We start from the raw sequence: 23,445 nt of genomic DNA, 5'->3' as shown, positions 1-23,445 counted from the left end.
AATGGAAAACATAAAAAAAAACTACGTTAAAAGAAATAAAAAAAAGGAGGAAAACAAAGGGAGAAGCAGAAAAGAATGAAAAAATGAAAGAGAAAAGTTAATATAACAGAAAAGAAAAAAATTAAATTGCTCAAAATGAAACAAAATATAGAGATCAATTGTAGAATTTAACCAAAAATTTTTGTTTGAAGTGATGATATAACGTGCCACGTCAGCTTACTATTACACTATTAACAACAATTAACGGCTCAGTGACTAGAATATTATAACACAAAATATAACATTTCAAACATGAATGATTAAAATGTAACTTGAGATAAACAAAAATGACTATTTTAATAGTTTGTCCTTATTTTTTTATAATTAAATTAATATTTTAAAATGATAATTCGGATCCAACCAAATGTAATCTACATCATTCTACTTTTGAACTTGTAAAATAATTAAATTAAAGCATTTTATAAGATATGGATTAATAATTAATTAACCTCTTTTATAAAAAAATCTAGGACTTAATTAGCGTAGGACTCTAGGGCATATGCCCTAATAATTGTTGCCACTCAACCACCAACCACATTCCATACATATCCATGGAAATAAAATTATTCATTCTACCTTTAAAATGGATCCAAATAACGTGTTTGAATTTAATGCGATGTTTTTTTTTTTTAAATAACGTAATTATAGTTGATAAGTCATTGATGGTCAGTGTCACGTTAGCGTGTTTTAATAGTGCTAGTGAGGTACCTATAAAAAGTATCAAGTTGATTTACGATTTTAAGTTTAGGTATCAAGTAAGTATAAGTTCTCAAGTTTAGGTACCTCTCTCTATATTAATCCTTTTAAGATTTTCTGGTTGCATTTCATGGGTAAAAGTATCGTGAAGCTACTATACCAAGAGTCAAACTACATTTTGCTCTCTCTATTAAAAAAATAGATAAATTAGTCCTTCTACGTTAGATTAGAGAGTAAATTAATCATTCTGTTAAAAATTTCATCTATTTTTGTTATTAAAAATCGATATTTGTTCATTAGCATCAGGTACATGTGGCACACAATGTGTTACTATCCGGTTATTCTACTAGCCATGCCAAATTTTATCAATATAAATGGATGGAATTTTTAACAAAAAAGATAAATTTGCTCGTTAGTCTAATGTACAAGGACTAATGTGCCCATTTTTTGAGTAGAGGAGACAAAATGCAGTCTAACTTCTAATATAGGAGCCTCTATGATACTTTTACTGCATTTCATTTTGTGTAAATCATTTATAAGTTTTTTTTTTTAAAGATTTATATTGGTTTAAGTCACATCATGCATTAGGCCTACTCAAATTTATGTTAGTCTAGATTTGGATATATATCAATTATTAGTAGCAGAAATCCACTAATTTTGCCTTTCAGGTGCATGTTCATTTGCAATTGAACTAATTAACTAATAGAATAAAAGATAAAAGATAAACAAAAGTTTGTCACGCAGTTTGTAAATTTCCTCTTTGTTGAGAGAATAATTCATTATAAATCTATTTTTATATGCGATTCTCATTAAGCCTTCCCTTAAAAGTTTAGTTATAAACTGAGTAATGAGAACAATTTATTTTAAGACAAATCTATACTAAAATAAATTCCTCACACTAATAACATAAGCATTTACAATCTTATAAATAAAACTATAACAAGCATTCTTTTGAATAGATCATATATTGACTTACAAAATTACAATAAATACAAAATTGAATTTTGTTCAATAAAATCTTCAATATGTGCTTTATTTTATTCACGGTTTAACTTAATAAAGTGCTATTAAAAATCCTCCAAATACGTGTACTAAAGCAAGTTGCAAGTCAAGTTGCCACTAAAATTGCATTTCAATAGTATATAACTGTGTTTTATATAATTAATTTAAAATAATTATAAAAATATATTATTTGTAATTACAATTATGATTATATTTATGATTTTTATTAACTAATTTTTTATAATTAATACTTTTATTAAAGTCACAACACACTAATCTAACATTTCACCATTAATTTATTTGGAAAATTTTGTAACCCTATATATTCTTATTTTCATGTGACTTTACCTAAATTTAATGGCAGTTTAATGGAATCTTTACATGATCCTAACCAATAATCCTTCACAATACATAAAAAATTAAAAATAAAATAGATTGAACTTTGATTTTTAAAAAAATATTTTTTTGTCATAATTATGTCCATTAATGTACCCAATTTGTTTGGACATGTGAGGCCAATTAAAATGTTAATTAGCTTAAAGTAACACTCATCATTGATTTCTGTCGTTTTGGAAAAGATTGTGAGACCCTTTGCTATCACTTTTGCACCCTCAGAAATACAATGGAATGTTCTGCTCTTCTCCCTAATGCTTCAATATTAAGCTCCAATTTTATTTTAATTATTACGACCAAATTAAAGATTGGACCATACTGAATTTGGGCAATTTTTTTATTTACTGTTCAATTTATGAATTAATAGAATATGTAGTAATTGACTAAGGTTTAGTTTGGATGGGCGGTGTATTTTTTTCCTGTGAAGGTTAAAACAACGATGGTTGTGATATTAGTTACTGTAGCGGTGAGATTGAATATTATAACAGTGAGATTAGAAACAGTGAGAAGATATGTGTTTGGATTTAAACGTAATTTTAACAATGAGGTGAGAATAGAAACTGGCTATTAAGGATATTAGATTAAAAATGATATGTAATAGAAGTTTTTTAAATTCTTTTATTTTTACGAAATTATTAAGAGGAAAAAGAAACTTTAAGAAAATAGGGCTTGGGTAAAATTGAAAAAAAATAATTGTATCGAGTACATTGAAGCAAAAATCACCAATGAGTAATTGAACTCAAAAAGTGGTTCAAACAAACTGAAACGGAGCTAATTGGTCAACCAAAGGTGGCCTAATAATTTAACACTTGAAAATTTGATCAAATTAATTTAAACTTAAACCAACTTGATTTGATAAAATTTCAAACTTATTCAACTCGATCATGAAATTAACATAATCCAAAATCTCCTAAATTGAAAATGACTCTAATATGAAATAACTAGAACATGAAATGATTCAAACTCGAGCTTCAGACCTAAATAACTTGAACCCTAAACAGGTTAAACTTGAAACAACCGAAGCATTACTAAATGGAATACAAAAGTGATAAGGTTTTTCAACTCCATAAGAAAGAGTAAAAAAGGGCTGTTATGTGTCTCAGTTTTTTATATTTTTAATTTGTCGACCTCTTAACCCCACTTGTCAAGTAAAAAAAATTTCGCTGTTTGTGTATCAAATAATTAACATGACTTGTTGATAAATGAAGGGTAATTATTTAATACGCAACTTGTGGAATTTTTTTATTCCATAAACAAAGTTAAAAATGTGACAAATATCTCATTTATTTATATATTTATTATTATTTTAATTATACTTTATAAAATACATGTATATAAAATCTAAAACCTTTAGAGATAATTTTCTTGAATAAAAAAACAACTTTTCATAATTTATATTTAATTTACAGCAAAGAACTAGAATAATCTGTCACTAATATCAAGTTATGTGTTCACCAAAATTATTTAAAAGCAATTTTCTTTTCTTTTCTAATTTGAATAAACATTGGTCCCTCAATAATATAAACTAATATGATTTTGGTCAAAGAGATGTAATTTGACCAAAATATAAATAATATAAATACATTCTATTAACAAATTTTGAACAATTTTATAATTTAACATAATTGATAAAAATTAAAATTTTAAATTTTAAATAATTAAATTTGAGTCTCATCCTATATAAAACATGTGACGGTTTTATCTAAATTTATATCTAAATTACACTACATACAATTTCTATCTAAAATTATTCTAACTCAAATTTCAAAATAAATTACATTAGAGCCTTTAAAAAAGAAGTTCCCTTTATTGTGTAATTCAACATTCGAGATCCAAATATATGGAAACCAAAATGTTGGATGACACAAATGGAAAATGTAAATTGAAATGGTTTCTATTTATGTATGGTCTAATTTAATTAAATCTCTTATGCTCCATAGCTAGGCTTCATTAAGGCGACAATATGCATAATCCTCTCTAAATGCCACCTTGGGTTTATTACACAAAATTAACTCATACATTTTAGGCACATTAATCACAAACATTTCACCATACTAAAATATTAAAAGGAGCCTTGATATTTGAAATTTTGTGTAGAATCATCATATGGGATGCCTCCCAAGGACCCAAAATCATGTGCAATCAAATCTATTACTCTTTCTTTTGGGGGGCAATTCTGTCCAATTAAAGGCTCATATGTATATGTATATGTATATTATATGATCAGGTGTATTGGGAATTTTATTAATATTATTTATAGTTGCTTGATCCAGGGTAAATTTTAAATGAGTACTTTCAATAATGTGAAAAGGGAGATGAAAGTGGGTCTTCATAGTCCCCACCAACAAGATGCTTACATCTTTGGTTATAAAATTCAGAAAAGCATATAAGCATGTTTTTATTTATAATATTTATGGGGTTGAATTCTCCAATCAATGGAGTGTGGTCAAAGGGAATAGCATGTGTCCAAGAACACATACCATTACCAAACATTTTAATATATATATACACATATTTTTTAAGTAAATTATACATTCTTTGTCTCGCTATATTTAATAACAACATTTCGTTATAACAATTAAGTTTTTAAAAGACTCAATCTTTTATGTTTTACTTTAATTTTCCATAATAATTTTCACTTATAAGAGTAACATCTATAATTATGAAGTACGTTCTTCATTAAATTAGTTTTCTATAACAGTATATAGTCTAAATTTTAAGTAAAATTATAGTTATTTCATATACATAAGTTTAATCATTATCATTTATTAAATATTTTACTATGAATTTGAAACATCATAAACTTGTAAATTGATTACTTGAATTTAGCAACTCATGATAAATTAATTAATTTAATTTGATAACTCATATTGATTAATTGAACTTGTTAGATTTATAAACTTTATAATCAATCATGTGAAAGAATCTAAAATAAAATATGCATAAAAGTAATAACACATACATGTATTATCGTCTTTTATTTTTGTTAATTTGATTCTCATTTTTGAACATAACTTTTACTTTTTTTTTTGATGAAAATTGACGATACGAATTTTATTGTAAGCTTACAACGATAATCTCTCTATAACAAGTAAAATCTTGACACACAAATATGACTATTATAGAGAAAGTTGATTGTATAAATTTTGATTGAAATGGTAAAATTGATGTTTTGAAATTGTTAGGATATAGTCTAATTCTTTGTAAATTATAAGTGAATTCTGTATTTAGATTTTATCCCGTATGCACTCCGCCTACATTTATTTTAATCTAGATTTTAATATATTCTAATTATTAAATATGTTTCTTTAAGAAAAATGGATATATTAGATGGAAGATAAGTTTATTTGCTTTTGCAGATTGCAGCAGCAAGTTTAGCTAATTTATTTTATTTTATTATCATTATTCGGATTTCTCTTTGGAACAATTATGAATAAATATTATGATCTAAGGATTAGTATAAAAATAAATAAAATAAACCTCCGGCTTCTTCAGACTATTTATTATTGTTATCCACTTTTGACCGACTAAAAAATAAATTATTTACTTAACCACTCAATTTTTTGAGCATTTCGATCACTTAAATAAAATTTTTTTATTTTGATTGCTATTGTTACAATAATTTATTGTTTTGATCACTCATTTATTTTCTCATTAATGGAAGTTGATGTAGCATGACAAGTAAAGCCTGTATAATCAATCCTTGCTAGCTGATATTTTCTATTTAATTATGTAAATATTTTAAATCCATTTTCTTCCCCTATTTTTACCGTAATGTAAAAGCCCTAACCTCAAAATTGTTTTTTCATAAGCTTTCTGGGTGTTAACAATGGCAAAAAGGAGTTGAAGAGGAAATCTTGAATTGTATTTCATCTGGATGAAGAAAAGTAAATGGCAAAATGGAATTGAAGAGGAAATCTTGTATGTATTTCATCTGGATGAAAAAAAGTATTTAATACATGAATATAATAGTTACTATTAACTAATCTGTTAAACTATCGGTTAACCAACTCTGTTTAACAAACTAACTTCCTTTCAAAGCTACTCATAACTTGCCCCGTACTTATCAATTTTCTACTCTTGAAACTTCATGATCATTAGTCACCACTCGAAGCTAGCTCCTAAACTTGCTGAATGACCCTATTGATAGAGGTTTTGTCAAGATGTCAGCAATCTGGTCTTGACTGGGCACATGTCCTACTTCAAAGGATCCATTCGCAACTTTTTCTCTTACAAAGAACAAGTCCAACTCGACATGCTTGAACTTGGAATGCATGACAGGATTGCCTACAACTGCAACAGCAGCTGAACTATCGCACTAAACTAATGCATTGATCTTAACAGGAGCACACAGCTCAGACAATAATGACTGAATCCAAACCATTTCTGCAGTGACATGGGCAAGGCTTCTGTATTCTGCCTCTACTGTAGACCTGGAGACACTTGTTGTTTTCTGGAACTCCAAGAGATTGGATTTCCTCCAAGGAAAACACAAGATCTCGACGTGGACCTCCGATCATCAGGGTCAGACCCCCAACTGGCATCTGAATATCCTTCCAGTAAAAACTTTGCAGAAATGTAACCCATGACTTGGAGTCCCTTGCAAATATCGTAGGATCCGTTTTACAGCTTTAAAATGTGAATCCAAAGGTTTGTGCATGAACTGACAAACCTTGTTAACAGAGTAGGCAATGTCTGGCCTGGTAATCACGACAAATTGTAGAGCACTAACAATGTTTCTGAAAAGATATTCTTCTTCAACAAGGCTGCCTTCATGAGCTGATAGATGACAGGTAGATATCATGGGTGTAGGAGAACCATTTGACTTGTCCATGGAAGCTCTTCGAAGTAAATCAAGTATATATTTTCTCTGGCTAAGAAAGACACCATTCGAAGTATAAGTGACTTTGACGCCAAGAAAATAGCTCAACTTTCCTAATTCCTTCAGAGAGAAACGATCATTGAGCTCTTTAACAAATTTATCTATGGCTGAGTATTAGTCCCAGTGACAATAATGTCATCAACATATACAAGGACATAAAGTAATTGAGACCCTAATTTATGAATGAATAGAGAGCTGTCAGCCTTAAATGCTTCAAACTTGAAATCTAGGAGAAACTCCTTTAGCTTATGAAACCAAGCTCAATGTGCTTGCTTGAGACCATACAATGTTTTCTTTAGTTTGCATACCAGTTGTTGGCCATTTGTCCCTTGTTGCTCAAACCCTGGTGGTTGCACCATATAAATGTCTTCCTGCTAATAACTGTTCAAGAACGCATTATTGATGTCCACCTGTCTGAGAGACCAACCGAATGAAATAGCAAGTACCAGAACCACTCTGATCGTTGTAGGCTTGACTACAGGACTAAATGTCTCCTGAAAGCCAACAACTGCCTCTTGAAGATAACCCTTAACAACTAACCTACCTTTGTATCGAGACACTGAACCATCTGAATTCCTTTTTTACTTTGAAAATCCACTTGCATCCAATTGCTTTCTGATCAGGAGGCAAAGACATGAGATCCCAAGTGTGATTGGAGATTAAAGCATTATATTCTGCTTGAGCAGCGACAGTCCAGACCGAGCTTTGAAAAGCTTCTCCAATGGACGAAGGTTCCTTCTCGTTCAGAGCAAAAGAGAATACTTTTGGCTTGAAAATACCACTTTTTGAGCGAGTTTGCATACGATGAAGATTCACAAGAGGAGTAGTTGTTGTATAAGAACCAATCAGAATAGGTACTAGTGGCGCAATAGCTGAAAGAGGAGCTGACTCAGAAGCACCCCTAAGTAACCCGAATAAAGTAGCTTGAGGAGAAGCGAATACAGGAGAACCCCTATGTAACCTGGATAAAGTAGCTGGCAGAGAAGTGGACACAAGTGAACTTCTATGTAACCCAGAGAAAGTACCTTGCGGAGAAGTGGACACAGATGAACCCCTATGTAACCCGAAGAAAGTATCTTGCGGAGAAGTGGACATAGGAGCACCCCTAAGTAACCCGAATAAAGAACTTGAAGAGAAACTGACATAGTAGAACCCTGAATTAACCCAGATAAAGTAGAACCGGAAGAAGGAGAGGAGACAACCAGAAAAAAACAAGAGCGTTGACGATCAATCCTGATGGAGTCCACATTTGAACTGGAAGAAAACCCACTCTGAAAGGGAAACTAGTACTCATAAAAAACTACATGACGAGAGATAAAGACACGACCATCACCGGTAAGGCATTTATAGCCTTTTTTATTATCACCAACACCAAGAAAAACACACTTCTTAGACAGAAAATGAAGCTTATACTGATGGAAAGGCCTTAGATGAGGAAAACAAGCACAATCGAACACTTTCAAATTATAATAAATAGGTTGAACCTTGTAAAGTTTCTCATACGGACTAGTATGGTGTAGAACAGAAGTAGGTAATCTGTTGATTAGATAAACAGCATGAGCAAATGCATAGGACCAAAACTCCAAATGCATGGAAAACTGAGCCAGCAGAGTCAACCTCATATCAACTATCTGTCTATGTTTCCTTTTAGCCACCCCATTCTATTCTGAAGTGTGGGACACGTGACCCTATGCTAGATGCCAAGACGAGATAACTCTTTTGACAGAGAACGATACTCTCACCCCTAATCACTTTGAAACTGTAACACCCCTACCCGTATCCATTGCCGGAATAGGTACGAGGCATTACCAGAGTTTACTGAACATTTTTAGATAATTCTGAGTCATTTATTATTCATATTTTGAAAATAATCATAACGTCTCTTTATTGGGCCCTCGAAGCCCCAAACATACATAAAAAAACAACCGGAATTAAATCGGGATCATAAAAAATTTCGCAAAATCTTAAATTTTATTTTCATCTAAGTACTTACCATTTCAATGCTTCTTATAATTAAACATGTTACCATTCAATCAATAGCTTGACCTTTGTCTAAGCGTCAAGCCACATCATTGTTAGTATACTTGCACATATTTCATATCAATTCAACATTGATATACTTATTTTCTCGACATGTCACACTTGAGTTTAATAATTGTCTTTACTTACATAATTTCATTGTATCAACATATCAAAGATAATCATATATGTACATGTCATGAAACATATCATTCTCTTACCGTTTCTTCATAAGCATATATCATTCATTTCATTATATCAATATTTCATGCTCCATCATTTCCATATGTTTTATGTATATTTATTCCGATAATAGCTTATATCAAACTTAACATAAATTATATTCCATGTACTTATACTTATTTCGTTTATCTATCTTCATAATTATTCCATATAACCATTCGTCATCTGATACATATTACCTGAATATCAATTGTTCAACAAATGTCATAGCGTCTCCCATCCACGGTCTTATTTATCTTTGACATGATGCCATAGTGTCTTTCAACTATCGTCTTACTCATTTTCTATCATGTTGCCATGGTATCTTTCAACCATGGTCTTATACATTTCATATCAGGTTGCCATGGTGTCTTTCAACCATGGTCTTACACATTTCATATTAGGTTGTCATGGTGTCTTTCAACCATGGTCTTACACATTTCATATCAGGTTGCCATGGTATCTTTCAACCATGGTCTTACACATTTCATATCAGGCTGCCATGGTATCTTTCAACCATGGTCTTACATATTTCATTTCAGAGAACACACTCCCTCGAACCTCATCCTTACAGTGGGATTACCAGTCGAGCTAAATCCTCAGAACGACAATTACTCTAATGAGCTTGGATCTGAATTACCAGTCCAAAGCTAAATTCAGACCTAATTTGGATTACCCGTCCGGGCTAAATCCATTTTACACGTATTCTTCGGGAGGGCTATATCAGAATAGGATCACCCGTCCGGGCTAGATCCTTTTTACCGTCAATTCCTTTTCAGAGATCCATCGAATTTTCCTTTCATTCAATCGGGATTTATTTTCAATTTATATCGAGTATTATCAATATTTCATCAAATATCATGAATTGAACATTCAAATCATATTTTCATCACATAACCACATATTTCAAGTATTTAAAATACAAATCAAGTGACACCAACTTACTTCATTGCTTGTTTGTGTTTATAATTTCATTAATCCGATATCTTTTCTTTTCCACGATCAAGTCTCATATTTGAGTCGTCCGGATCTTTATAAATAAATTTGATCATCATTTTCATTCATTTCATATTCTAATGCATTTAATTAATGCTCTAGGCAAAATTACCATTTGCCCCTAAACTTTAATTAATGACGATTTCATCCTTAGGGTCAGGAAAATAAAATTCTTGCAATTTAATCCTTATTTTCAGCTATTATTCTCATACATATTGATAACAATCCATGAATTCTATAAAATATCATAATTTTCCATAATTTCAACACTTTTCAATTTAATCCCTAAAACATGTTTTCCCCCTATCTTGAACTAAATTAATAATTTTATTCAATTTTGTAATTTAAATAATAAAATAATCCATTTCATGCAATTTGGTCATTTCTTACATTTTTACAAAATTGCCCATAAAGTTTTACTTTTATTCAATTTAGTCCCTGATCCTAAAATATGCAAATTAGCCATGCTAAATGAATATATGTTTTCCTCCTCCTCCTCTACATTTCACATCCTTAATGTATATAACACACTTGTAAGTAACATTATCTATATATATATATATATTTTATTTACTTTTATGAATATTCAAGCTGTCCATCTGTGTCATAGTCACTAAATTATTTATATCTGGAGCTATAGAGCTCCAAATTAAGATCCAAAAATTTTCCGTGAAACTAAACTCATATATATTCTTTCCATAAAATTTTCATAATTTTTAGTTTAGCCAATAAGTACAGTTTATTCTTTAAAGTTACCCATGTTCTGTTGTCTGACAGTTCTGACCCTTCTTTACTAAAAATTAATTATCTCCTCGTACATAATTTGAATGGTATTCATGTTTATTTATATTGAAAATAGACTCATTCAAGATTCTAAACATATAAATTTAAGCCCTAATTATTTCTATCCAATTTTTTATGATTTTCCAAAGTCAGAATAGGGGAACCCGAATTCATTCTGATCTTGTCTCACAAAATTCATTATATTTCATGATTTAAAAATCCATTACTTGCACCATTTCTTCTATAAGAAACTAGACTCAATAAGATTTAATCTCATATTTTATTCATCCTATAATTAGATTTATACAATTTTTGGTGATTTTTCAAAGTTAGACTACTGCTACTGTCCATAACTGTTTTAGTGCAAGATATTAATTACCATGTTATAACACCCTTATTTTCTTTTTCTACACCATTTCTCATCACTTTCTCTTATTTTCTCTTCACTAACATATCAAGAACATAGGACCTTATGTAAGAAAACTCTACTATTACATTATTTCCATGCTTTGTTAATAATAACAAACTTAAAAACATATTGAAATCTTGATGTACTTACCTTTTCTTATTGACTTCAATCTTTAACTTGATTTTTCTCTCTCCTCCAGCTTCTATTTCTTGAATCCAACTTGATATTCTTGCTCCCCATCATCTCCTTGCTATATTTCTCTCTTGATGGCTATGGAAATTTTTCAATTTTTAAGTGAAAATAATGAATTTTTGGAGGAAGGACTAAATTGTAAGAAAAGGAAAACTTTCTTTCTTCTTCTTCTTCTCACGTTAGTTGCATGAGAATGGTGATCATCCTCCCCTTTCTTTCCTTACATATATATATATATTAAATAAAATAATAATAAAATAATAAAATATCATTTAAAAATTAATTTAAAGTATTAATAAACTAATATTTATTTATTTAATTTATCTAAAATATCTCCAACATCATCATTGTCTCTAGATTTCTCTCTCTTCCAATTGACCATTTTGCCCTTTGTGATCTTTTAAAATTCCAATCTTGAGTCAACACTTAATTTTGTAAAATTGTAATTTAGTCCCTCATAATTCTTCACCTATTCAATTTGGTCCTAATTCATCAATTTTCCTTGGTTTCTAGATCATTCCACCCTTAAAATATTTGCACTATTAGTCCTTCAACTTTTCATATTTACACTTTAATCCTTCAAATTTTGAGTATTTACTCTTGGGCCATAAAACTTTTCTCACTTTTATAATTTAATCCTTTTTTGAATCAATATGTCATAATATACTTCCCAATATTGACATAACTCAAAATTTCCCTTTTTGTCACTTGATTTCTTTATTTTACTATATCACGGATAATATTTTACTATAAAAATTTTCGGGGTATTGCAGAAACATCTTAATGGAATGACCAAATTAAACTTGAACCATGCAATGAAAGTGAAAAAAATACTGAAAAACCTCAGACTTCGATTTGAGAAAATAAAACCAAGTGTATCTGCTAAACATAATACAAGAAACCATTCGATTGTACATGAACTGGTCCCCAAACATCAGATACTACAAGTTCAAAAAGGGAAGAGTACAGTGTTTGAGAAGACTTAAAAGGTAACTTGTGAGCTTTGCCTAGTTGACAAGCTGTACATATATTGGGCAAACGGTGGTGTTTAAAAGAAATATTACAAGCACGTAAAACATTAGCAAGAGTGTTAACACACGGATGGCTGAGTCTGTTATGCCATAATGTAGAAGAAGAAACTTGAGCAGTGTATAGAAGAGGCGATCTTGGCTTTGGAACAACAACACCTTTGGCAGACCGTGACACATCAAATCGATAGAGTCCATTATGCATGTGGCCTACTAACAGAGTTTTCTTTGTCTATATATCCTTCACAAAACACAAAAAAGGGGTGAAATTTAAAATAAACAGCATTATCTCTTACAAACTGTCTTATAGACAGCAAATTCTTGCATACCGTAGGGACATGTAGAATATTCTGAAGACGTAAGAGTCTAGAGCCAGCCAAGAAATTGGAAGAGCCTATGTGAGCTATAGATACAGAATCACCATTGCCCATGACATTTGACTTGTACCTGTGTAGGGAGAAGCAATTGTAAGATTTGTCGTATTCGGAGTGATGTGATTTGTTGCCCCAAAGTCAGGATACCAGGTCTGGTCAGGTAGAGAAGAGGTAGGATCTTGAGGAGATGACTGATTGAATGAAGGCTGAGGGAACGAACCACAGCAATGAGACATATGTAACCTGGATAAAGTAAGAGTAGTAGAAGAAGAACCTTGGTCATGTAGATGATGATAGTTAACTGTTATTGAATTAGTTGAACCAACACCAGAAAAAATTTCATCAAACCTGTGATAACAAGCCTGAACTATATGTCCAATCTTTTCACATAACGGATATTGTGGTCTAGAGCTTGACTAGCTTCGACCATTCCCATGAGCTCTGCCACAATACCAGCCACGACCTTGCCCTCTGCGGCTTTGCTTATATTCTTGAGAATATCGATTTGAGCCAGTAGGTTGTTTCGAGCTACTTTTAGTGTCTTGGTGATGGGAAGCTAAATTGGCTTGGCAAGAAACTTCTGTCAATAGAGCCAATTGTCGTACTTTACAATCAAGTAACATTTCAGTCAACAAGTCAAGGGATAAATGAGCTGTAGAGGCAAACACCCGAATGGACTCAAACTCGATCGAAAGACCAGCCAAGATAACACTTACTTGTTCTTGTTCAGAAACAAAACTACCAGCTGTAATCAGACTATCACTAAGATTATTTACCTTAGACACATACTCCTTAACTGTAAGATTTAGTTTCTTGAGCGAGTACAAAGCATGAAGTATACTTGAGATCTTGAGATTTGATTTGGCACTAAACCTTCTTTCAATGGTCGTCCAAATATCAAAGCTAGTCTTGACAAGTGTGAGATGTACCAAGACATCATCTGTGATGGTAGACAATAGCCAAGAAGTTAGAAACTTGTCTTGCTTCTTATGAATAAGGAAAGATGGATTATCAAGTTGCTGACCTTCGAGTCTAGTTATGAAAGGAGAAGGAGGAAAAACTGTACCTAGTACAAAGCCCTTGAGACCATAACCTTCAAGAATCAACAGTATCTAATGTTTCTATGAAAGGAAATTGTGTTCAGTAAGCTTGATAGTGTCATGTTTGGAGAAGTAATAGACAGTTTGCGCGCAACAACTGCCAGGCCCTTGTGAATGCACTGCTTCCACAGTGTTGGTAGAATTACAAGGTGTATCAACCACTGGTACGGCGTCGGTGGCCATGAAAAAAAGAAAAGAAGAAGAAGAAAAAAATTTACACGAAGAAAACCTTGGCTCTTGATACCATGTTAACAATGGCAAAAATGAGTTGAAGCGGAAATTTTATATGTATTTCATCGGGATGAAGAAGAGTATTTAATACATGAATATAACAATTACTATTAACTAATCTGTTAAACTATCGGTTAACCAATTCTGTTTAACAAACTAACTTCCTTTCAAAGCTACTCATAACACTGGGATTGAACCAAACAAATGGTTCCTTGAAACATCAAGAGATTCTAGAATCTTAACGTTGTCAATATGATATTGGTATGTTTCCTCTCAAGGAATTCCCTACTAGATTCAATGATTGTAAGCCTACAAAATTGGTTAGTTTTTTGCGAATGTTCCCGATGAGATTGTTGTTTGAAATATCCATGGTGGTAACCAGTGAAAGAATAATGTTATATTTATGGACTCTCCCTTTCATTACCAGTAATTTACTCCTTAAGGACTTCCCATCAACGAAATAATCAATTAATTTCTGGAATAATTTTGGTATTTCCCCTGACAGATTGTTCAGACCAAGGTCCAAGATTTGCAGTGAACTAAGCTCACAACTTTGGGGTTAAGACTTTTACATGATAGTAAAAATAAGAGAAGAAAATGGATTTAAAATATTTATATAATTACATGGAAAATAGCAGCCAATAAAGATTGATTATATGAACATTACTAGTCATGCAACATCAACTTCCGTTAGTGAGAAAACAGATGGGTGATCAAAATAAATTATTGTAACGATAGTGATCAAATTAAAAAAATTATTTTGAGTAACCAAAATGAAAACATCTAAAAGTTAAGTGATCAATTAGGTGATTTATCTAAATATATATTAAAATTTTAATAAATGTCTAATGATATCAATTAATTGTTTTTCAATATATTGTTGTTACTTATTCAAACTTTTGAAGTAATTTTCATTTATTTTTATTAATATTTTTACAATTATATAGTTAGTACTTGCACGCACACAATAAAGGCATGATCAAATTAATATCACTATTATTAAATATCAATTTAATTTTTGTACTAATAAAAAATAGAATAAAACTTTATTAAACAATAAAACTTAACTCCATTCCAATTTAATTTTATCTTAACTCTTTAAATAGTAAAAGATTAATTTGAGAACCTAATTTAATCTCACTTAAGCATATTTCATGGGTCTAAACTTCAATATTAATGATGGATGACGTAGAATCTCGTGTATTAACTTGATGATCAGAGCGTTCATCGTCTAGATATAATTTGAGTTCAACTTGTATTAGTCATGTTACCGTGAGAGCTTTTCTCTCTTATAATTTATTAAAAAATAATTGAAGAAAGATAAATTATATTAACAGAAACAGAGCTATGAATTGGGTGATGGTCAACTAAAAAAAAAGATGGATGACATAGATTGTGTTTGCCACAATTTCAATTCCTTAATTTTAAATGATTATCTAACAATTCCATTTTCATCATTGCTTTGGGGACCTCCTTTCTTAGACTTTTTTTTTTAATTCATGCATTTGCTCACTTTGGGTGAAATTATTTATTTATTGTTGCAATTAATGCTTATATAATAAAAATTAATGTAACAAAGTCGTTTTTTATTCAATAAAAATGTTTTATTATTCTAATAATTGTATAATTTTTACATAATCAATTTAAAAAAAGAAAAAAAAAAAAACTAGGCTTATTTCTAGATTCTAGCAAGAATCATGTGCCACAAGGGTTCCCATTTCTCAATCCGAAAAAGATTTTGCCTTATTCCAGTTGACCGTAAAACTAGATGCTCGCATACTAAAATTGAGATCCAATGAAAAAAAAATGCATTTTCATATTATCATTAAAATTAAAGGGTTTGTCTAGACCCTTAAATTATATTCATTTTTTTTATTTTTAGTATTTAAATATTTTTATCTTATTTTTCCTAAAAATTACAATCATGTAATAAGAATTTATCATAAATCACGTTTTTATTGGAAAATTGTTGCAAGATGAACTTAAGATGGAAATGATAGTTTAAAGTATTAAAGTGAGAAAAAAATTAAATATCACAAATAACAAATTAAAAATTAATTAAAAAATCTACCAGTAATTGGTATCTTTACTATCTAAATAATTAAAATATTTCGAGCTCAAGCATATTTGTGTGTACTTTCTTTTGAATTAAAGATTCAAGGGTTGTGTTTAGAAGCGGTCGAGTTTTTTAAAATTAGATGAGTAATTGAATCAGTTTAATTAGTTTGTCTAATTTGACTAAGGATCTGCTTGGATAATACGGAGTAATTGAATGAAATGTAATTATTAAAGTAGTAATTACATTCTCTTATAATTATAAAAATTATAATTTCCTAAATGTGTTTGGCTTATGTTTGATAACAAATTGTAATTACAGTTATATAATTTATATATTTTCAAAATTATTAATTACTACAAAAAATATTACTATCGATAAAATTAATTTCTGAACAAGTAACAAAAATTAAAATCAAATCATCATATGTATTATGTTAGTCTAAACAAGTAGTTGATAACACGATTACTAATAAAAATAAAAATAAAATAAACATCATATGGGATTTTATCTAATTATTTTAGTGCATATTTGTTGAGTTATTCTCTCTTTTAATATTTAACATATGCTCTTTATCGTCGTTTATTGGTCCTTGACCAAGTTCATTATCATTATCATTTGAATATGCATAATTAAGATTATCAATGTCGCATTGTTTCATGTACTCTTTGAAGTATGGATTATCTTGATTCTACCTACTATTGAAGTTATGAAATATGCAACATGCTAGTATGATCCAACTTTGTTTTTTATGTTATCCTAAATTGAAAATATTTTTTTTAGAACAATAGATGTCTTCTCAACTATATTTCGAAGCCTTAAATGTCTCAAAATAAAGAGTTCGTAAATTGTCTATTGCATTTGTGTCTAACACTATTCTCTCTAATGGTATCATATCTCACGATACGGTGTAAGAAAATATTTTCTATTTGCATAATTAGCAGTGATCTTATAATATTTGAATTCACAGTTAAAATAGTTTGTATCTTTAATTATAAAAATTACATTAACTTAAATTGAAGAAAGATTTATGTTAGATTATATTAATTTTTAGAATATGTAAATTAAGTAAAAAAAATATAAAGTATAAAATATATAACGTTTTATAAGTTTTCCAAAACTCTCATATCACTTCTTATAAATAATATATTTTCCTATAATTTTAGAAACTTATTTTTATAAATAAGTTATGACAAAAAAATTATAACATTTTTATAAATAAATATATTATTTTTATAATCTATAACATGGACACAAATAAATTATGTTCATATTTTTTACCATAATTTTATAAAAAATATATTATAACACTTCTATAACATGTAATTTACTTTTTATAATAACTTTTGGCCATTACTTTAAAAAATTTTATAATTAAAATAATGTAATATTTTATTATAACTTTATAAAATTCACAAAATTATTTTTATAATATATTTTTAGGATTTAAAATATAAGAAATATTTTACCATAATCATCTCAAATCTTGATGCATGTTCATGCTTATAATATAAATTTTATAATTTGTATAAAATATTTTTTAAATTGTATTTAGGTGTATTTATCTATGAAATTACTCTAATTTTCACCTCTCCTAAGAATTGGAAAGTGTAATTAGGGTGCTCCAAATTACAATAGTTACCCAGACATGTTCCCTTATATAATTACAAGCAATTACATCTAAATTCAATTAGTAAGTGACTTTACAAACACAATATATATAAAGTATTAAAATTCATAACTAAAAATAAAAATAAAAAATTCTTTCAATTGATTCAATCAATTTTATACCCAATTCAAAACTATTCACCAATCAACTAATTTAACTCTCTAAATTAATACCCAAAATTTTTAATTGGATCTCATTTAAATAATATGGAAATACATTCATTAATGGAAGAAAAGAAACCTACCATAAATGTTACAATGCAACTAATTTTAACATTTTAAATGGAATCAACTACAAAAGTGTTCAGATATTTATTATATTATGATAAAATCTCACAAAATTCAAGATTTTTTATTAGAGGATTTATGAAAATGAAAATTTTAATTAATATATGTTGAGTTAATTGATAAAAATTTAAGTTTCTTAAAATTAAATAAATTAAATTAAAAGTAGTTAGTATTTTAAATGTGTATTTGAGATTTAAGGTTTATGTCTCACTTGTGAAAAATTTTAAAATTACATGTAATGACATGATGATTAAAGGTGTTTATTATTGCAGGTGTGACTTGAGTTTAAGTCACATTTATTGTTTGAGCTTTATTCATTATTATAATTTGTAAAAAATAAAATTAAAAGTTTAAATCTTATAAATAAATAAAAATACTTTTTATTTGAAATTAAATTTAACTCGATTTTAAATTGGATTTTAATGTAAATTAGGATAAAAAGAAACCCAAATCAATAAAAAAAAAGAGAAACATGGAAAGAGAGGAAAGTATGGCGAAGAGTAAGGCGAAAGTGTGTTGTTCAGCAAAAAAAGGGTTTCATTTGATATGAAGCGACTAAAAATGGAAGTGGCAACGTGGGGTGTGCTCATTTCACTTTCAGACAATACCCAATGCGTTGACTTTCTACTGTTCTTTAAAGTAAGGTTATTGAGAAAAATAATAGAGAAATAAAAAAAAAATCATCTATTTAATTAATATTTTAATAATTTAACCGTTATGTTTCACATTATATTTTTATATATTATATATGTTAAATTTTAATAATTTACATGCGCAACAAGATTAAATATATAAATAAATTTAAAAATTAAATTGTTAAAATATTAATCTTATAAAAGATGTAAACTCACTTAAGCTTCACACCAATATAAGTGAATTCATTTCTTATTTAAAAATTATGGTTATTTGAAATGAATAGGTTTTTTTATTTAATTTAAATTTTTATTATATAAAATAAAAATTATATATATAATAATTAAAATAATTTTGAAAATTTCATATAAAAAGTAATTTTCAAAAAAATTTAGATGAGAGTTATTAATTATTTTTAGGATAAATTGCACCACAGGTCACCTAATTATAGGTCATTTTCTTTTTAGTCACTGAACTAATCAAAATTATCTTTTTGACCCATTTTGTTAATTGCACTAATGGGAGGGTGATGTGGTAGTTAAAAATCTGTATAATAACAAATTTAGCCCTCAACTTTTACATATTATATCAATTTAGTCATAATTTTAAGAAATTAACCCTCAAATTTACAAATGATTTCAATTTAATTCTAATTCTAAAATATTTAAAGAAATATATAATATTTTCAAAAAATATAATAATAAATTTAAATTTAATATTAATATTAATATTAATATTAATATTAAATAAGAATAATTATATTTTTGAAAATATAATATTAATATAAAATTAAATTTATTATTATATTTTTATTCTTATTCTTATTTAATATTAATATAAAATTTAAAATTGTTATTATATTTTTAAAATATTTATATTTATTTATTTTTATTTTTCAATCGCCACATCACCCTTCGGTCAATGCAATTAACAAAGATGGATAAAGAAACAATCTCGATTAGTTAGATGATCAATTTAAAAAAATTAATAGTTGAGTGACTTAAAAGAAACAAATTCATAGTTGAGTAACTAAATTAAAAAAATCATAATTGAATGATAAAAAAAAGGACTTATAGTTGAGTGACACAATATAGTTTACTTTATTTTGTAAGAATTATTTATTAAAATGATTTTAAAATTTTATGTAGGGTTCAAAAATTATAAAAAAATCATTTTATAAAAAGATAAAATCTGAAAACATAAAACTTAAGTTAATATTAAAAAATTCAATGTAACTAAGTAAAATAAAATATTTACTTGAAAACAACTAATTAAAAAATTTATTATAATGAACTTGAATTTAACAAAATAATTTTAACTGAGTTAACAATTAGATTTCAATTTTAAAATTTGAAAAGTAAAAAATTAAATTTATACAATTAAAAATAAAAAACTAAATTCTAAGTAGCTATAATATATTTGAGCCTATATTAAAATCGTGTGTGTATTGATATCAACTTAATAATTAATACTGAGTGGCACTGGCAATTATGATCTTACCAACAAATGTCTATAATTTACAGCTGCTCTTTGGATCAGCACAAGCCTCATTATTATATTTCCAAATTATTAACTTAGTAAATCAGCCATCGCCATTGCAGACTACTGTGTATATATATACCACTATATTATATAGAATTGTTTTTAAAAATTCTTTTTCTTCTTTTCATAGCATTACCAACAGTAATCTTTTTTGTTTGGGGAGAGTAGTATTTCTAAAGAGAAGCGAAGCAGAGATTTATTGTTGTTATTATTATTATTATCAGAATTTCCATTTCCATATGCTCAATCCATTTCTTCTCCTTCACTACCAAATTAAATCCTTGTTCATAAACTAAAAATCCCACCTTTGAAACAGAGCATTCAAAAATGGTGACTGGTTGGAGAAGAGCTTTTTGTACTTCAATTCCTAAAAAACAGGACAGCCCTGTTTTACCAGAAAAACAACAACAAGAAGAAAGCCATGGTACTAAAAGTCCAAGATTTTCATCAAAGTTCGGGTTTTTCTCCAACCCATCAACACCAAGGTTACGATCTCGACCGGGTTCAAGCCCCAGTCTCCGTTGCCGAACCGTTTCTACTGCTACTTCATCCCTTCCAAATAGCCCCAAGCTCCATTGCAGAACACCTCATTTATCTACCCCTTCTTCCCCTAAATCCCCTTCTAGTTTCTCCTTTCTTAAATCCACTCTGTGTATCTCCAAAGTAAGCTTCTTCTTCTTTTATTTTCAATTGAAAATTTTGTCTTTTTTTTCATTATTATATTTATTTATTTTATTTTTTTTCCAGGGTGGTCGATGTGGGATCTGTTTAGAAAGCGTGAAAACGGGGCAAGGCACGGCGATTTTCACGGCGGAGTGTTCTCATTCCTTCCATTTCCATTGTGTCGCCGCCCATATCAGGAAGCAACAATTGCAAATTTGCCCTGTATGTTCCACCACCTGGAAAGAACTCCCTTTACTCTCCCACGAACAGCGCCATAAAACTACTTTCGGCGACGTCAAAACGAAGCCGTTTCGGGTCTACAACGACGATGAACCGTTGGCTTCGCCGGTTTCTCTTTCTCAGTTCAACCCGATTCCTGAATCCGAGGAAACTGAAGACGACGATGAAGAGGAAGGGTTCCAAGGTTTTTTTGTTACTCCGACCAGTAATGCGAGGAATGTGGACGTTCAGTTGTCGCAAGAGGCAGCGATGGTGGCGGCCGGGAGGAGTTACGAGAGTTACGTGGTGGTTATGAAAGTGAGCGCGCCAATCGCGACGCATCGTGGGTTGAAACGTGCCGCGATTGATTTGGTTACGGTGTTGGATATTAGCGGGAGTGCGATGAGGTTGCAGATGGTGAAACGTGCGATGCGGTTGATTATCTCTTTGCTCGACGAGAAAGACCGTTTGTCGATCGTGATTTTCTCGTCGAGCTCGAAACGGTTGTTGCCGTTGAAAAGAATGAGTTCCGGCGGACGGCGATCGGCGAGGAGGATCGTCGATGCGTTGGGAAGTAACCGACAAGGGATGAGTGTCAACGACGCTCTCAAAAAGGCGGCCAAAGTGTTGGAGGATCGTAGGGAAAAAAACGCCGTTGCCAGTGTTATGATCTTATCGGACTGTCATGATAAACAGTCACAGTCCAATCCCACTAATCAGAACCTTCCAGTTGTTTCCACCACGCGCTTGGCCCATTCGGATATCCCCGTACACACCTTCGGTTTCGGATCGTGCACTCACGCGCCAAACGACGATGCCTTTTGCAAAATCGTGAATGGTCTATTGAGCGTCGTGGTTCAAGACGTGAGGCTTCAACTCGGATTCTCATCCGGTTCTGCCCCGACTGAGATATCATCGGCCTATTCATTAACGACTCGACCAGCTTTGATTGGGTCTAATTCGGTGCGAGTTGGAGATCTACATTTGGGCGAGGAGAAAGACTTATTAGTGGAATTGAAAGTACCAGTAACGACTCGCGGGTCCCATAGGGCGATGTCCATACGAGCTGCTTACATTGATCCCTTCACTCAAGAGATGGTCTACTCGCGAGATCAAAGCCTAAACTTACCTCGGTTGTCGCAGTCCGTACGACCTTCGTCCCACGGCGCGGCACGGTTGAGGAACCTCCATGTGAGCACGCGCGCTGTGGCGGAGTCTCGCAGGTTGATCGAGCGGAACGATTTATCAGGGGCTCACCTACTCCTTACCTCAGCTCGAACTTTGTTGATACAATCAGGTTCGAATTCAGGCGAAGAATTTATTCGCACATTGGAATTCGAATTAGCTGAGTTAAACCGGCGACACCAACGACAACGGGTAAATAATAGTACTAGTAACATTAATAACGGTCACGTGGAGGAAAAGGTCGAGCCGTTAACGCCGACATCGGCGTGGAGAGCAGCGGAGAGATTGGCTAAAGTGGCGATCATGAGGAAGCATATGAATAGAGTTAGCGATTTGCATGGATTTGAAAATGCCAGATTTTAGATTTTTTTTTAAAATTTTTTATTTACTGCTATTTTGTAACACGAAACAATGTGTAGTATGAATTTACACAAAAACTAATAAAACAAAAAATAGTTTTTTTTCTTCTGTTTTGTGATTAAATGAAATGCCTACAAAAGGATTTTTAAGTGTTTTCTGAATTTTTATTTCATATATTATTAGATAAATGATTAATTCAGAGAAATTGAACGGTACCGGGCAAGGAGAAGCGGACGGCTACGCGCTTTTGATTGTGAGAAGAGAAGACAGTGACTTTTGATTGAGTTCCATGTCTCTATTTGGCTTTTTTGTTTTTATTCTAGATTTTTCATTGTTTGATAAGATTTAATTTATTATGTGAATATTATAGAAAATGATGTATTTTTTTTTGATATATGGGGTATAAGCCAAAATTGAAAACTGTAAGGTTAAGTAGTTTTATTTTTTTATTTTTGTATTTTGAAT

At 30.1% G+C, this 23,445-nt stretch overlaps 2 protein-coding genes across 2 annotated transcripts; one reads left to right on the top strand and one right to left on the bottom strand.

Annotated features, from left to right (window-relative positions):
• Positions 1 to 6,244: 6,244 nt before the first annotated feature.
• Positions 6,245 to 14,318, bottom strand: LOC108466388 (uncharacterized). The gene is made up of 11 exons (XM_017766712.1): positions 14,234 to 14,318; positions 13,489 to 14,128; positions 13,183 to 13,383; positions 12,991 to 13,108; positions 8,177 to 8,283; positions 7,598 to 8,117; positions 7,459 to 7,506; positions 7,321 to 7,383; positions 6,803 to 7,072; positions 6,564 to 6,683; positions 6,245 to 6,448 (listed from the first exon to the last, which is right to left on the bottom strand). The coding sequence occupies exons 1-11, from the start codon at positions 14,316 to 14,318 to the stop codon at positions 6,245 to 6,247; spliced, it is 2,376 nt and encodes a 791-aa protein (XP_017622201.1).
• A 6,191-nt stretch (positions 14,319 to 20,509) lies between these two features.
• Positions 20,510 to 23,108, top strand: LOC108466389 (probable E3 ubiquitin-protein ligase EDA40). Its single transcript, XM_053023811.1, has 2 exons — positions 20,510 to 21,216; positions 21,301 to 23,108. Exons 1-2 carry the CDS (start codon positions 20,881 to 20,883, stop codon positions 22,981 to 22,983), a joined length of 2,019 nt encoding a protein of 672 aa, XP_052879771.1. The 5' UTR covers positions 20,510 to 20,880; the 3' UTR covers positions 22,984 to 23,108.
• The last annotated feature ends 337 nt before the right edge of the window (positions 23,109 to 23,445 follow it).

The sequence above is a fragment of the Gossypium arboreum genome, chromosome 2 (genome assembly GCF_025698485.1).
Source record: "Gossypium arboreum isolate Shixiya-1 chromosome 2, ASM2569848v2, whole genome shotgun sequence".
Classification (NCBI taxonomy): Eukaryota; Viridiplantae; Streptophyta; class Magnoliopsida; order Malvales; family Malvaceae; genus Gossypium; species Gossypium arboreum.
The sequence above is the reverse complement of the archived record's forward strand: the minus strand, read 5'-3'. Positions and strand labels throughout refer to the sequence as shown.

What these genes read in the sequence shown, in the direction of transcription:
- LOC108466388 (XM_017766712.1), bottom strand. Translation starts at nt 14,318, where the DNA reads ATGGCCACCGACGCCGTACCAGTGGTTGATACACCTTGTAATTCTACC. An exon ending in GATGCAAGTGGATTTTCAAA is followed by an intron (nt 7,507 to 7,597) that starts GTAAAAAAGGAA and finishes GTTGGCTTTCAG; the next exon opens with GAGACATTTAGTCCTGTAGT. An exon ending in TTGCCTACTCTGTTAACAAG is followed by an intron (nt 6,684 to 6,802) that starts GTTTGTCAGTTC and finishes TTTTACTGGAAG; the next exon opens with GATATTCAGATGCCAGTTGG.
- LOC108466389 (XM_053023811.1), top strand. Translation starts at nt 20,881, where the DNA reads ATGGTGACTGGTTGGAGAAGAGCTTTTTGTACTTCAATTCCTAAAAAA. An exon ending in CCACTCTGTGTATCTCCAAA is followed by an intron (nt 21,217 to 21,300) that starts GTAAGCTTCTTC and finishes TTTTTTTTCCAG; the next exon opens with GGTGGTCGATGTGGGATCTG.